This window comes from Molossus molossus, unplaced genomic scaffold (assembly GCF_014108415.1).
Source record: "Molossus molossus isolate mMolMol1 unplaced genomic scaffold, mMolMol1.p scaffold_m16_p_10, whole genome shotgun sequence".
Classification (NCBI taxonomy): domain Eukaryota; kingdom Metazoa; phylum Chordata; class Mammalia; order Chiroptera; family Molossidae; genus Molossus; species Molossus molossus.
In genome coordinates this window covers 11,672,906-11,688,617 of record NW_023425345.1, presented here as the reverse complement: position 1 = coordinate 11,688,617, position 15,712 = coordinate 11,672,906, and the positions used below count along the sequence as shown (strand labels likewise).

Below are 15,712 nucleotides of genomic sequence, written 5' to 3'. Positions count from 1 at the left end.
GTCATAATGGCTGGACTATAGTGGCTTTTGATGAACAGAAATTCTTAATTTTATTCTAGTTGAATTTACCAATCTTATCCTTTATGGTAGTACTTTTAGTGTCTCATTTACAAGTTCTTAACTTAGCTCAAGGTAATAAAAAAATCTGTAATTTTGCCTAAAAGTTTTAAGTTAATTTTTCCAAAATTATCTCTGGTCTTTTTTAGGCAATAGAGCATATGTTCTATAGGAGAAGCATGGTTGTGGCTGATTCAGTTTCACATATAACACAACACCTTCAACATCAGGCTCTTAATTCTATTTCTGTGGCCAAGGTATGAAAGTTATGACTATTCAGCATAATTGTCTGTTTAATTTGTTCTTCTGTTGCTTTATATGTGTTTTCTAGTTCAGCTTGTTTACTCCATTTCTTCAAACATAATATTCTTAGTTATTTATCTCCATGGTGTTTTGTGATTTTTACTTAGAGTGCTCAGAGTTACCTTTCTCTGAACTTGTAGCGTGTAATACATTAACACATTAAAAAATGATATAAGCAGTTTAAAACTATGCATCTTTTTAAAATAAATTATTTCTTTATTAACTTAATAATGGAAATTTTAAAGCATGCCTGATACGGATTTGCTGTTCTTGACAGTGCTAAACGATAACATTACAGAAGTAATAAAGCATGTAACAATGTCAGAAGAAGCTCAACAGGGAACGTAGTACTGAAGCCCTCTTAAAGTGAATCATAGGAAAGATTGTTGAGAAGATTTTCTTCTAAATCTTTTGTTATTGCCTCCGAAATAAGACTAATATGTCCTATTTTCTCTTATCTTTAAGAAAAGAGTAATTTCTGACAAAAAATATAGTGAACAGCGTCTTGATGTGCTCTCTGCTTTAGTTTTGGCTGAAAACACTCTAAATGGACCAAGCACAAAGCAAAGACGCCTTATTGTTTCTTTGGCACTCAGTGTTGGCACACAGTTGGTAAGCGTATTGCTTTTAGTTATGTAATAAAAATGAGATCTGAGATTCATAATTTTCTTCTGATTGACCCAAGAAACCTATTCTTACTTGACTTCAACTTCTCTTTTTTTCCCTCCCTGATAGAAAACATTTAAAGATGAAGAACTTTTTCCACTTCAGGTGGTTATGAAAAAGCTGGATCTTATCAGTGAACTTAGAGAAAGGTAAGTAGGGATATATAATGATGCTCAAAAGGTGGTGCTAATGCCCTGGCTAGTTGGTCTTTGTGCTGTACACCGAAAGGGTGCCAGTTGGATTTCTGGTCAGGGCTCACTCCAGGGTTGTAGGCTTGCTTGATCCCTGGTAGGGGGCGTGCCGGAGGCAATCAGTCATGTTTCACTCTCACATTGATGTTTCTCTCTCTCTTCCTTTCCTCCTTTCCTCTCTCAAAAAATCTTTTAAAAAAGGTGGTGGTGGGGCTCTAATGGGGACATCAATTTTCTTTTTTAGCATAGCAAGAGAAGAAATGTAACCCAGATAGTAGACCCATTAGTTCCTCCCTGTAGTTCCTTTAGTGTGACCAGAATGAGACTGTTACTAGGAATCACATTTTTTTGGCTTTGCTTCTATTGTAAGGATATAGCTTCTGAAAGAACTCTTGAGACCACATGATATAGCCCTAAGAGTATTTGGCACATCCTGATGCACATTGTGATTGTTGTGATGGGTATCTCCAGTGGATGTTTAAAATTGTTGCTTTTTCATAAGGCTTTAATAAACTGTGAGAGACTTAGAAATCCATGTCAAATAGCCTTCTGTAATTTTATTTTGAGATCTGAATTTGAATTGCATTGTTGGTAGCCAGTCACTAAGATGAATTAGTTCTGGGAAGGCTCCTTGTGGCTTTATTGATTTATTTTTACTTAAAGAGTAAGCAGTTTCTTGAAGGGAAAAAGAGTCTTTGAATTTTAATACCCATCCAAATTAAGGTTATAGCACAATTTCCACTTCATGCTCATATTCATAATATTTTTGTTCTGAGAGCTGAAATTTTTATATCTTTTTCAAATAAATTATTTCTTTAAGATAATAAAGAAATACTAAATCGTCTTCTTTATAAGATATTCAGTGATTATTTTGTTGCCCCATAAGGTATCAAAGAGTTAGTTGGCAAAGATTAGAAAGATTAAGTATAACTTTATTTTTTTATTACACCCCGCCCTCACTGCATTGTTGTCTGTGTCAGTTGGTTTTTTCCTACATGCATATAAGTTCTTTGGTTTTTCTCTTCCCACTCCACTTCCCTCTGAGGTTTGTCCATCTTTTCTTTGTTTTTTATCACAATTTTTAAAAAGGCTTTGCTGTTCAATTTTGAGACAGATAAAAGGGTGCATGTGATTCAAATATTGTTAAGTGTTGATATATTGGATGATATTGAAAAATGAATTTACTTTAAATCTCTGTATTTAAAAATTATATTGTTTTTCACATATGCTTTAAAGCTAAAGCATGTGTGCAGAATTCTGAAAATGTCATATATTAGAGTATTTTGTTACTTTGTTCAATTTGAAACATTTATTTTGTGGCTTTTCCATTTGGGGTTAAGTGATGTAGGGAATGCAAAAATGAGTAAAACGTTAGTGTTTTGGGGTTACTTCAATTTTGTATCACTAATTACTCCTTTACATTGTAGAGTCCAAGCACAATGTGACTGTTGTTTTTTATACTGGCATCGAGCTGTCTTCCCAATTTATTTAGATGACGTATATGAAAATGCCGTTGATGCAGCCAGATTACATGTAAGTAAAGAATAATATAAAGAAGAAACCAATCACTTTTTAGTTACTATACAGACTATTCTAATTAGTTTTAAAATAGATCATTTGATTTAATAAGTCATTTTAAAATTGACTGCTAATGCTTTTATACATGCTGTGCATATTCAATAGCATTTATATAGTCTGTAGTTAAATCTTATATCAATACTTACAAAATTAATTTAATATATTTAATTCTTCTCCTTATATTTTTAATCAGTCTCATTTCCTTGATTTTAGTGTATGTCACAACTGTCTGACATTAATTTGTCAGCAAGGTATATATTATTCAGATCTTTTTTTTTCTGTATGGAAATAAATATATTTAAATGCCCAAGTTAGAAAAGAATAAATGAATGTGAATTTTTTTGTATATTTAAAATAAATACTTTAGAGAATAAAACTTGATTTCTCTTATTTAGGAAAGGAAGACAGTGATGCATAAAAAAAAAGAAAGCAGTTCACCTTCAGATTGAGGTCTTGTTTTTCAAGATAGATAATTAACCTGTGTAATGTTGTTTAGATTAGAGATCTGGTTTTTATAAATTCACGTGCATTCTCATTTTCTTCTTAGTACATGTTCAGTGCTTTACGTGACTGTGTACCCGCTATGATGCATGCAAGACATTTAGAGTCATATGAAATACTTCTGGATTGCTATGACAAGGAAATTATGGAAATTTTAAATGAGGTAACATCATATTTGAGATAAAAAACTTAGAACATGTATTTGGCATGCAGTGTTCAGAAAAACTTTTTGGATCGAAGCAGGCTTTCACATTTAAAATTATTTATAAATCACTGTCTAGAACAAAGAGACCATTTTTGTATTTATATTTAAATGTATGTGTATTAGAATACAAATATAAAATTGGTTTGAATATTGAATGCTGCAAATGGTAATACAATTAAGACAACTCATTATTTTATTAAATTCATTTGGAGAGCTACTGACTCAAAGGAGGAAATTATATATTTGAAAGATTTACTTGGGTAACAAATAATTCAAATGTAGTGCCCTCACCCCATTTGAATGAAATTATTATAAACACTGATATCTTTAAAATTAAATATCCATCTAGTGATATTTTTATTTGGAGGGAGGAATTAAAAATCTGTAAATGTCACAATATAAACCTTATTCAGGTTTGATAAAATTATGGAAAATTTTATATAACTTCTTCTATTAAATATTCTTATTTAGAAAATAAAATACATGAACTCCATGGTAGACCAGAAAAGATGGTTAATTTTATTACCTTTAGCTCAATGAATTTTGTGATTTCTAATGATTATTACAAGGAAACTTTTCATTTTATTTAGTTTCTATTGCTTTTATTTATTTATTTATTTTGAATTTAATCCCCCCCCCCCCATTTTTTTTCTTTACTGAATTTTTAGAGAGAGAGAGGGAAATATCGATGAGAGAGAACATCTATTAGCCACTTTCTGCATGCTGCCGCTGCCCCCCTGCCCCCGTGATCTGGGCATGTGCTGCCCTGACCGGAAATCGAACTGGTGACCTCTTGGTGCATGGGTTGACGCTCAACCACTGAGCCCCACTGGCCGGGCGTACAAGAAAGCTTTTTAAAAAGTTTCCTTTTTTGCATGTTCTCAGGATTTTTCTTTTCTTGCTTGTTCCCATAAATTTTATGCCTTATAGTATACATTAAGTATAATTCATGTTTCTTGTAATGAAGTCATTGGCATTAGCTTTTGATTTTCTTTCAAGGGTGTTAAAGGATTAATGACTATAAAAGCTTAGAGTTTATCTAACTGCTCCTTCTTGGTCAGGAAAATCATTTGTTTAAAATGGATAGCAGAGTAATTTGTACTTTCCCCATAAAAATAATATTTTACTGTAGAGTATTTGAACCCTTAAATTAGTTTGACAAATTTTTCATCATTGATTTTATAATCATTGCACTGATTATAAAATGCTAATGATTAAAGCATAGATATGTAGTGGAATAGTACAATTGAAATACCATTTTGAAAAATTAAGGTATTCTTTTTTGAATAGCATTTGCTGGACAGGTTGTGCAAAGAAATAGAAAAGGATCTGCGACTTTCTGTGCATACTCATTTAAAGCTGGATGACCGAAACCCTTTCAAAGTTGGCATGAAAGACCTGGCCCTTTTTTTCTCTCTGAATCCAATTCGATTTTTCAATCGTTTCATTGACATTCGAGGTAAGTGTTCTGCTTTCCTTCTGAAAGTCATATTCTGTATCTTTTTGCCCTAACTATAAAATAACAAATCAAAAATGAAATTTCGAGGTTGTCTTTGATAGTGTTAGTCCATTCTTTAATTCCTTTTTGTTTGTATATTTTTATTTTCCTGTTACCTTATTTAGAAAAAGGAAATTCAGTGTTCAAAGACAAGTTGTTCCTCTTTTAGTTTCATTTCTCTTCCTTTCTACCATTTCATGAATATGAAATTTAAAAATTTTTTTGCAGCTTATGTAACTCACTACCTAGACAAGACTTTCTACAATCTTACAACAGTAGCTCTTCATGACTGGGCCACTTACAGTGAAATGAGAAATTTAGCTACTCAGCGTTATGGATTGGTCATGACAGAGGCACATCTTCCTAGTCAAACTTTGGAACAGGTATGGTATAAAATGTTTCTAGCATAGTCTGGTGTAGCATAACAATATTTCTTTAAGAAATCTTTTTTTTTTACTTTATTATTACATGTTTATTTTTTAAGAAAATAGTTGCACTCTGGCTAGTAGTACAGTGGTTAGAGCATCAGCCCTTGGACCAAAAAGTGACAGGTTTGATTCCCAGTCAAGGGCATATACTTGGGTGTAGGTTTGATCCCTGGCCCTGGTTGGAGCGCCTGCAGGAGGCAACCAGTCAATGTATCTCTCTCACTTTGTCGTTTTTTTCTCTCCCCCTCTCTACCTGGCTCTTCTCATCTTCTTATCTCCACATCTCTCCCTCTCTTCCTCCCTTCTACTCTCTAAAAATCAATGGAAAAAATAACTGCAGGTGAGGATTTTTTAAAAAATGGTTTTTAATAAATTTACAGTCTCATACTTGACAGAATAAAAAATTAGATGGTGCTAATTTGCTTTATGAAAGAAATTACCATAGCCTTCCTTTACTTTTGGTGAGCATTTGAAATACAGGCACACCTCAGAGATATGCAGGTTAGATTCCAGACCATTGCAGTAAAAGTGAAAATCACAATAAAGCAAGTCACACAAATTTTTTGGTTTCCCAGTGCATATAAAAGTTCTACAAAAGTACACTACACTGTACTCTACTAAGTGTATAATAGCATATGTCTAAAAAAACAATGTACATACCTTAATTAAAAATATTATTTTGCTCTAATATGCTGACAATCATAGCTTGTTGCAAAAATGGTGCTGGTAGACTTGCTTGACCAAACAGGGTTGCCACAAACTTTTAGTTTGTAAAAAATGCAGTATGTACAAAGTGCAGTAAAGGAAAGCACAGTTAAATGAGGGGTATGCCTGTGCACTTAGGTTTTGTTTTGTTTTTTAAATATGTTTTTACTGATTTTTTAGAGAGAGGAAGGGGGGAGATATAGAAACATCGATGTGAGAGAGGTACATTGATTGGCTGCCTCCTCCACGCCCCCTACTGGGGGGATCAAACCTGCAACCCCAGGCATGTGCCCTGACCCAGAATCGAACTGGGACTTCTCAGTCCATGGGTTGATGCTCAGTCCACTGAGCCATACTAGCTGGGCCACATAGGTTTTGATACAGCTTTTCAGAAACATATTAGGATAGCCAGGTGATTCTGCAGAATGATAAAAAGTTTAGTTGAGGTCACGCAGTTAAGGATTTTAAACCTAGATATAATATGTAAACTTTAATGTCTGAGGGAAAATGCTTAAACTTAAATAATTACAAATGTATTTGTTCTTAAAATGAGGAGTGCTAAGAAGCATTTAGCTTCCCTGATTTAATGAGCTAATTAACAATATGGCAGTTGTCTCATGAGTGCAAAAGTTTGTTTTCAGTTAATTTGCTTGTAATTCTTTCTGAGATAATCCCAGTAATATTTACCAAAAAACATTTGTTCAGTTCTAAAATATAAGGATCATACTTTTTCCTTTATACCACTACATATAGGAACTGTATCTGGGATCAGCATGTATATCTTTTCACTCATTTATTTTCACATTTAATATTTACTGAAAACGTGTTGGGCACTGAATTATATTTAGGGATAGTAAAGTAAAGAAACAAGCCCGGCTGGTGTGGTTCAAGTGGTTGAGCATTGACCCATATACCAAGAGGCTGCCAGTTCAGTTCCTGGTCAGGGTACATGCCCAGGTTGTGGACCAGATTCCCAGTGAGATCTTGCAGGAGGTGGCCAGTTGATGTTCTCTTTCATCGATGTTTCTCTCTCTCTCTCTCCCTTCCTCTCTCAAATCAATAAAGAAAAAGGGTTTAAAAAAAAAGGAAAGAAACAGTGTCAGCTCATGTACTTACAGCCTACTGGGACAAGGAATGAATAAACAAAAAATGAATGTGTAAACACAGTTTTAACTTAAAAAATGAGAAAAGTACCCTGACCTGTTTGGCTCAGCAGTTAGAGCATCAGCCCACAGATGGAATGAAGGATCTCAGGTTTGATTACCAATCAAGGGCAGGTACTTTGGTTGCAGGTTTGATCCCTTGCCCCACTTGGGGTCATGCAGGAGACAACCAATCTATGTGTCTCTCTCATATCGATGTTTCTCTCTCCACCCCCTTTCTACTCTCAAAAAACAAAACAAAAACAAAAAAACAAAACAACCAATGGAAAAATATCCTCAGGTGAGGATTAAAAAATTTTTTTTAAAAAAATGAGGAAAGCTATAATGAAAACTTTATCAAAGGGATATTTTGAGCCCTAATAAGTCTATAGAACAATTTATGATATACCATTAGATATTAGAGTAATAACTGAAGACTGAAGGATTCTTAATAATTCTTAATGAAGATTCATTAAAGGTGGTCTAGTGTAATTAAAAGAAGCATAAGGATTTGGAATCAGACTTTCTAAAATCCCTGGCTTCTGTTTCTTCCTAGCTATTTGACCTTGGAGAAGGTCTCATTAGCTTCATTTTCTTCAGGTTTAGAATTTAGAATAATACCTCATTTTGAGAATTACATATAAAGAACCTTGCATAGTACCTAAGAAATAATATGTGTTTTATAAATATCACCACCATATTATGACTACCTTTTAGAATTTAGCCAATAGTTTATTTTGTAAAAAATACAGAGAAGATCCCTGGGAAGACAGAAATATTATCAAGAATGGTGGGGAAATGATTGTGAATCATGAATATTTGAATGTTTAAACTTACCTCTTCCTGTGTATACAAAAGGGGTAAGATAACAAGTAGCCAGGTTTCTCTCAGGATATAATCTGATTGTATATGTTAGGAGGCTTTTTTAACCTTTGGTTATACTTTTTGCATAGTTGTTTTTTAAAATAATTTAAAAATATTGGGGCTCTGGCCAGTGTGGCTCAGTCTGTCAGAGCATCATCCCTTACACTGAAAGGTCTTGGGTTTGCTTCCCAGTCAGGGCACATATCCAGGTTGTGGGTTCTTTCCCTGGTCGGGGTGCATACAGGAGGCTACTGATTAATGTTTCTCTCTCATTACTGATGTTTCTCTATCTTGCCTTCTGCCTAAAAAATTCAATAAGCATATCCTTTGGGGAGAATTAAAAAAAATATATATATATATTTGGGACATGTAATATAAATAGTAAGTCACTATATTGATCGAAGTCTGATTAATAATAATAGAGCTTCTGTGTGGATTGTTCTCAGGGCCTGGATGTTTTAGAAATTATGCGAAACATTCATATATTTGTGTCTCGGTACCTCTATAATCTCAACAATCAGGTGAGTGGATTTTAGAAATTTTTTTTTTAATGTGGGTGAATATATAGTAGGAAGGCTGAAGGGTAAAGAATTGAGTCTCAATAGTGAAAATAGGTAATATGAAGCAAAAAGTAATTGTTTAACGATCATCTTGTATATTCCTTTGCTTTGATTGTATTATCTTCTTGAATGATTTTCCAGTTAAATTATCTTTAATGAAATAGATTCTAAAATTTTCTTTGGATAACTGACCAGTGATTGGTATGTATTATATTGTTATTTAGCATAAATTTGTTTCATTGCAGATTTTTATTGAACGAACAAGCAATAACAAACATTTGAACACAATTAATATTCGGCATATTGCTAATTCAATTCGAACACATGGCACGGGAATCATGAATACAACAGTAAGAATCTTTCTTAGGGGTTGGGTGGGTAATAGATTCCTGTTTAATTTGGTATTTTGGAAAATAGTTTTCTCATAGAATATTCTGGTTAGTATATACTACTACTTATATTGGAATTCCCATTTTTCTGGTTGGTGTAATTAAAATGTATGGCACTAAAATTGCTTTGGATGTGATGGAAGTTCTGTGATACAAAATGTGCTTTACAATATCTTACCATCTCAGGGTTATCATTATAAAAAGCATTAGAGATTTGAAATCATCAGTGTAAACATGTGTGGATTGTCTGATATCCTCTGAAAGTTGCTTTTGAAAGGGAATCAGTGATAACAGTTTATTTAGCATCATTCATGGAGTTTTTTGGAAGGCTTACTAATTATTTGATATCCATAAAAATAGCAATTTACTCAAAATATTTTGAATCTCAGAAATGGGCATCAATCACTTGAAGAAATGACCTGCAGTTGTATGCTATTTTTCCTTCTGTGGAAGAAGAGAAGTCTTGGAATTTACCTGGTTTTCAGGGCATACTTAATTTCTCCTTGAGGAAAAAGGAATGTGAATGTATAAATAGTAAAATGTTATTAAGTATATTTGGGAGTTAGAAAATAGGGAGAAGTTATGTAATTGGAAAGTTACACAGCAGCCTCTGTAGTATATAATGGGGAAGGCATTGAAGTATTTGAGTTGATAAGTGATACAGTTAGAGCTTTATTTTAGTGGTTACCAGTATGGAAACCACTAAGAGTTTCACATTTAAAATAAGGGGTCATCCATGTAAAGGTCATGTCTGAGTGTTTAAATATAGATAAACTTTTTCTTTACCTTATCTATCAAATACTCATGTAACAGATACAGTTATGCACATATTTTATATATAAGGCACTGTGCTGGGCACTGGGATGAGAAAAATAGATATTTCCTACTCTCTTAGTAATTACAGTCTGGCAGGCGATTTAGTTGTTAATCAGTTAATCACATTAATGAAAGTAAATTTGTGGTGTCTGATAATGATAAAGTTAGCATAGAAGATTATGATCAGAGGCTGGCACAGTTACCCACTGTTACGAGTGGGAAGAGTAAAGAAGAGACTACTTCTACTAAGACTGCAACTACTAATGTGGTAAGAAAAAGGCAATGTTGAAGCCATAAGAGAAGTTCTGAGAAAGCACCCATTTCTATAACAGGGTAAATAAAGACTGTTAAAAATGACATACATTTTCTATAAACAATTAGTAGTAGTTGAGGGTGATGGGGATGGAATTTAGTATAGGGCTTCCATCTGTAGGTTAGAATTATTCATGTTTTTTTACTTTAATCTCAGCTCCAATCTTTTCAGGGTTTTTAGTCAAGGTCAGGGCCTTGTATTCATTCTTAAAGCCCCTACACTTCTCAGTTTAGAAATTATTGCCATTGAGATTTAATAACTTCTTCAATGTATACTTGTTTAAAATGTCTTTTACACCTGTTAGTAAGCTTCATGACAAGAACTATGTCTAGCATGAGAGCAGTCGCATTGCCTTGCATGTAAGAAGTACACAGAATATTTATTGATAAATTGAATGTTTACTATTTTCCTTCAGGAAAGTTCGAAGAGCATCGTATTTCTTACTTTAGTATCATTCTAGACATGAATGTTAGTAATAAGTAATGGAGAAACATAGAAACTTCTGACTGTGGTTTATGACTTAAAAACTAGAGTGTTGAGTTTGGTGATTCTACAGTTCTTAGACCTATTATGAACGTATTTTCCATTTATTTCGTTTTTTCCTTTTGTATTAAAAATATTTAAGGGGAGCTTATAGAAAGTTGTATAAAGTTGGGCAATACAAAATTTTATTTTAGGTCCATTGTTGATTAGACTTTATAAATATTAGACTTTATAAAATCTCATGTAAATTAGACTGTATAATACAAAAAACTGTTATTCAGTAATATTGATTGAAAATTAATTTTTATTTTTTCCAATTTTATAGGTTAATTTCACCTACCAGTTTTTGAAAAAGAAGTTTTATATATTTAGCCAGTTTATGTATGATGAACATATCAAATCCAGATTGATTAAAGATATTCGGTTTTTCAGGGAAATCAAGGACCAAAATGATCATAAGGTATTTTACATAATCTTTTTAAGGTAGTTCAGTTCAGCTGTTGAGTGTATAGCAAATGGTTACCAAAAATGGAGTAATACTATATGTTCTGTTTTGCACTGTGCTTATTACATGTCAGCACATGTAAATCCACCTTGTTCTTTTTTCGTTAGGTTGATTTTAGAGAGAGGAAAGGAAAGGGGGAGAGAGAGAGAGAGTAACATCGATGAGAGAGAACATCGATTGGCCACCTCCTGCATGCCCTCCACTGGGGATTTGACCCACAACCTGGGCATGTGGCCTGACCGGCAATCAAACCAGCGACCTCTTGGTGCATGGGTCAACACTCAACTACTGAGCCACACCAGCCAGGCCCACCTCGTTCTTTTTAAGAGTTGATAGTAAAGATGTATAATGAAACTTATGTAGCTCCTACTGATGAGTTGTTTTTTTTTTCCTGATTTTCCAGTGTTATAAACAGTACTGCAGGTAACATCCTTACACATTAATCTCTGTGTATTCAGAGACTATTTCTGAAAGATTCCTTGAAGAGAAATTTCTAGGGTAAACAATATGGGTATTTAAAATTCAGATACATATTGCCAAACACTCTAAAATACTGTACCAATTGACATTTCAACCTATAATTTATAAGAATGTTCTTTTCTCTTCATCCTCCAGGCTGAGTTTTCTCATAATGAGGTGAAGACTTGTGGGTGGTAATAGTACAAAGGCACATAGCCACTTGGATAGAGAACCAGCAGCCCTAGATGGGTCTTGTATTTGACTTGCCATATCAGTTATTCTTGTTAAGCATCACTTAGTTCCAGCTCTCTTGTATGCTAGTTGGTAGTTCTCTTTAATGTCAGAGCAGAAAAAAATTGCTCTCTAGTAAAATAATAAAATTACAGATTATAGTTATCAGAGAATTATATTAACAGTTTCATTTTTATTGGAAAGAAATTACTAGTATTCAGAGAAATAACCATGGTGTTGTGTAAGAATAGTTTCCATTTATTATTGATAAAAATGAGTCATTTCCTATATCTTTTAATCACCTAAGACTTGAAAAATTATTACTTATTGGTGATGACTATTAGAAATTTTAGCTTGGCCTATATGTGTTATTTGGGAAGAGTGTTTATGTAAGTCCCAAATACCTATTTAGTCCACAGAAATGCGGTCACACATCTTTGAACAAATGTTTCTAGAAAGAATTGGTTTTATTTATCTGTCCAAAAGAGTAGTTGTATTGGGAGACTAATAATGGTGGTGGGAAACTTAAGTTTGGTAGCATTAATAATTATTCCCCTTAGCTAAGGTAAAACAATTTTATTTTATACTGACCTTGAACATGGGTAGTTTATGTGCTGTAAATTTTTTATTAGTCTTGAATGATTTTTTTCTTAAGCACAGTGGAAATAACAAAGCTAGAAAGGAAAGTGGTATTGGCATGATTGACTTGGTAGGCATTTTATACTTTAGGGGTCTTTATTAATAAGGGTAGTCTTTAAATTATCTCTCTAGTATCCGTTTGAAAGAGCAGAAAAATTCAATCGAGGCATCAGAAAACTTGGAATAACTCCAGAAGGACAAAGCTATCTTGATCAGTTCAGGCAACTCATCAGCCAGATTGGTAAGTTATTATCACAGTGTTGGAAATAAAGTACAAATCTCAAGAATCTACTATATTAAATATCTCATACAAATAACTTAATATGTGAGTGTCTGAGTTCAGCTTTATTCCATTAGAGTAACTTTTTTTCTTACCAAAAGGTTTTCAAGTGTGATTAGACTGTTGATACAGAAATAATTGATAGACTGTGGACTAATATTTTAAATAAAATATTTTAAATTAAAAATGTTTAATGGCCTGGCCAGTGTGGCTCAGTGGATTGAGCATCATCACATGGACTGGGAGGTCCCAGTTCAATTCCCAGTCAGGGCATATGACTGGGTTGCAGGCTTGAGTCCCCGGTGGGAGGCATGCAGGAGGCAGCCGATCTGTGTTTCTCTCCTTTGGACCGCAGGCCGACGCTCTAACCGCTGAGCCAAGCTGGCCAGGGCTGTGTTTCTCTAGCACATTGATATTTCTCTCTCTCCCTTCCTCTCTCTAAAAAATCAATAAAAACATATTTAAAAAAATATACATATATATATTGAATAACTAATTCATTTCAAAGTCCATATAATAATGGTCAACTGACAACTATTTATTGGGTACATCCTCTGTTTAAGTCACTGTTTAGGCTTTTACTTATTTAATTTTTTTTTTTTTCTTTTTCTTTATTGGTTTGAGAGAGAAAGAGAGAGACATCAATGAGAGAGAACATCGATTGGCTACCTCCTGCATGCCCCCCAACTGGGAATCAGGCCCACAACCTGGGCATGTGCCCTGACTGGGAATCGAACTGGTGACCTCTTAGTGCGTGGGTCAACGCTCAACCATTGAGCCACACTGGTCAGGCTGTTTTGGCTTTTAAAAGAGGTCATAGCCCTGGCCAGTTTGGCTCAACGGTTAGAGCGCCAGCCTGCGGTCCTGAGAGACCCGGGTTCGGTTCCCGCTAAGGGCATATACCTTAGTTGCAGTTTGTCCCTGGCCCTGGTCGGTCGTGCGGGTGGCAGCCACTCGATGTGTCCCTTCACATCGATGTTTCTCTCTCTCTCTCTCTGTTCCTCTCTCTCCCTCCCACTCTACCTGAACAAAAAATGGAAAAATGTCCTCGGGTGAGGATAAAAAAAGAGGTCATAGCCTAAATGCAAAGATATATAGTATGTGAAAAGTTAACTTTTTAATATGTTAATAAGTTACATATAAATTTTTTTTTTAATCCTCTCCTGAGGACATTCTTCTATCTTTTGTTCAGATGGAGTGGGAGGGAGAGAGAAGAAGAGAGAGAGAGAGAGAGAGAAAGAGAAAGAAACATCGACGTGAAAGGGACACATTAAGTGGCTGCCACCCACACGACCCAACCAGGGCCGGGGCCATACTGCAACCAAGATACGTGCCCTTAGCGGGAACTGAACCCGGGTCTCTCTGGACCGCTGGCTGATGCTCTAACCGCTGAACCAAACAGGCCAGGGCAATAAGTTACATATAAATTTAAAAATGAAATGTTAAATGTTATAATTTTTCTACACCATTTCACATTTATGTATAATTTCTGGAGTTATCTTTCTGCCTTACATGTAAGACTTGTCTTCTGAGGTGTATTACATTATATTTAGAAGCAAGAACTGCATTTAAAAGTAATCATAGATTAATCTAACTTTATATGTAGAGTTTTTCGCTTATATTATCTCTTTAATATCCTTACAATAACTCTTTGAGATATGCATGTAATCACCATTTTAATGATGAAAAAAGAGAAACTCAGGAATAAATAAGTGGTATTGATGAGATTGGTTGGTTGATTGATTGATTGATTTTTATCCTCACCCGAGGGGATTTTTGCATTTATCTTTAGATAGAGCGGGAGGAAGAGAGAGAAACATTGATGTGAGAGAGACACATTGAGTGGTCGCCACCCACACAACCCCGACCGGGGCTGGGAACAAACTTCAACTGAGGTACGTGCTCTTAGTGGGAACTGAACCCGGACTCTCTGGTCCATGGGCTGACACTCTAACACCTGAGCCAAGCCGGTCAGGGCCATATTGATGAGGTTTAAATCAGGGTTTTTGAGCTGTAATTCCAAAGGTGTTTTATATCTTTTACAGTTGTAGAAACAAAGTTGTTAAATTCTTATTGACTATAACTTAGCAAAATTATGCTTTTTGAGATTTATTTGTTCATTTATTAAGAATTTATTACACCAAATATTCTTCTAGATGTTGAGGAGGCCAATAGCCTTTGTTCTCAAGAGCCTTTAAATTTCCTAGTTGGGTAGATTTTATAAACATTTAGTTCTGGAACACAGTCACTGAATACTAGCTTAACCTTTTCTTTTTTTGATTGATTTTTAGAGAGAGAGGGAGAGAGAGAGAAACATCAGTTTGGTTGTTTTACTTATTTATGTATTCTTTGGTTTATTCTTGTTTGTGCCCTGACAGGGGGTCAAATCTGCAACCTTGCCATATGGGGACGGTGCTCTATCCATCTGAGCTACCTGGCCAGGGCCCAGCTTAATTTAATAAATTAATTGGTTTACATCTTATACTTTTCTATTAGTACAAGAACTTAGAGAATTTTAGCTTCATAAATTTATTACTTTAAACAGTTTAGTAATGAGGCATTGTCAAATAAGTACAGTAATTTGACAGTTTGGAGGAAACTAGATATTTGATTTTTTTCTAAGATGCATATTGAAACATTTTAACCTCATCTCTCACATTGGGATAGGCCTTAAAATAGATTCAATGGTACCTATTTTGAGGATTGTTAAAAACATCAGATGAGATAACGTATGTAAAGAGCACATATTACTGCAATGATTGTGAGATAATTAACTGCTTCTTACCTTTTCGTGTGTTACTTTTCCCAAGTAATTTAAATTCAGTTGCGCAATAGACATTGAACTCCTGCTATGTGCCAGGACATATTGGCTTTAGGGGTGGAGCGGTGAAAACAAAAG

At 34.3% G+C, this 15,712-nt stretch overlaps 1 protein-coding gene across 6 annotated transcripts in view; it reads left to right on the top strand.

Moving 5' to 3' along the window:
* Positions 1-15,712, top strand: part of WASHC4 (WASH complex subunit 4) — a 65,004-nt gene that overhangs the window by 30,611 nt on the left and 18,681 nt on the right. For all 6 annotated transcript variants that reach the window (XR_004958284.1, XM_036251042.1, XM_036251045.1 and 3 more), the window contains 11 exons: positions 207-314; positions 826-972; positions 1,096-1,175; positions 2,645-2,750; positions 3,343-3,459; positions 4,792-4,960; positions 5,228-5,382; positions 8,585-8,659; positions 8,944-9,048; positions 11,025-11,159; positions 12,666-12,774. Coding sequence is in view for 5 of the 6 variants with exons in the window: in XM_036251042.1 (XP_036106935.1) it covers positions 207-314; positions 826-972; positions 1,096-1,175; positions 2,645-2,750; positions 3,343-3,459; positions 4,792-4,960; positions 5,228-5,382; positions 8,585-8,659; positions 8,944-9,048; positions 11,025-11,159; positions 12,666-12,774 (1,306 nt within the window). In the remaining variant the exon portion in view is untranslated. The remainder of the gene's footprint in view (positions 1-206; positions 315-825; positions 973-1,095; positions 1,176-2,644; positions 2,751-3,342; positions 3,460-4,791; positions 4,961-5,227; positions 5,383-8,584; positions 8,660-8,943; positions 9,049-11,024; positions 11,160-12,665; positions 12,775-15,712) is intronic.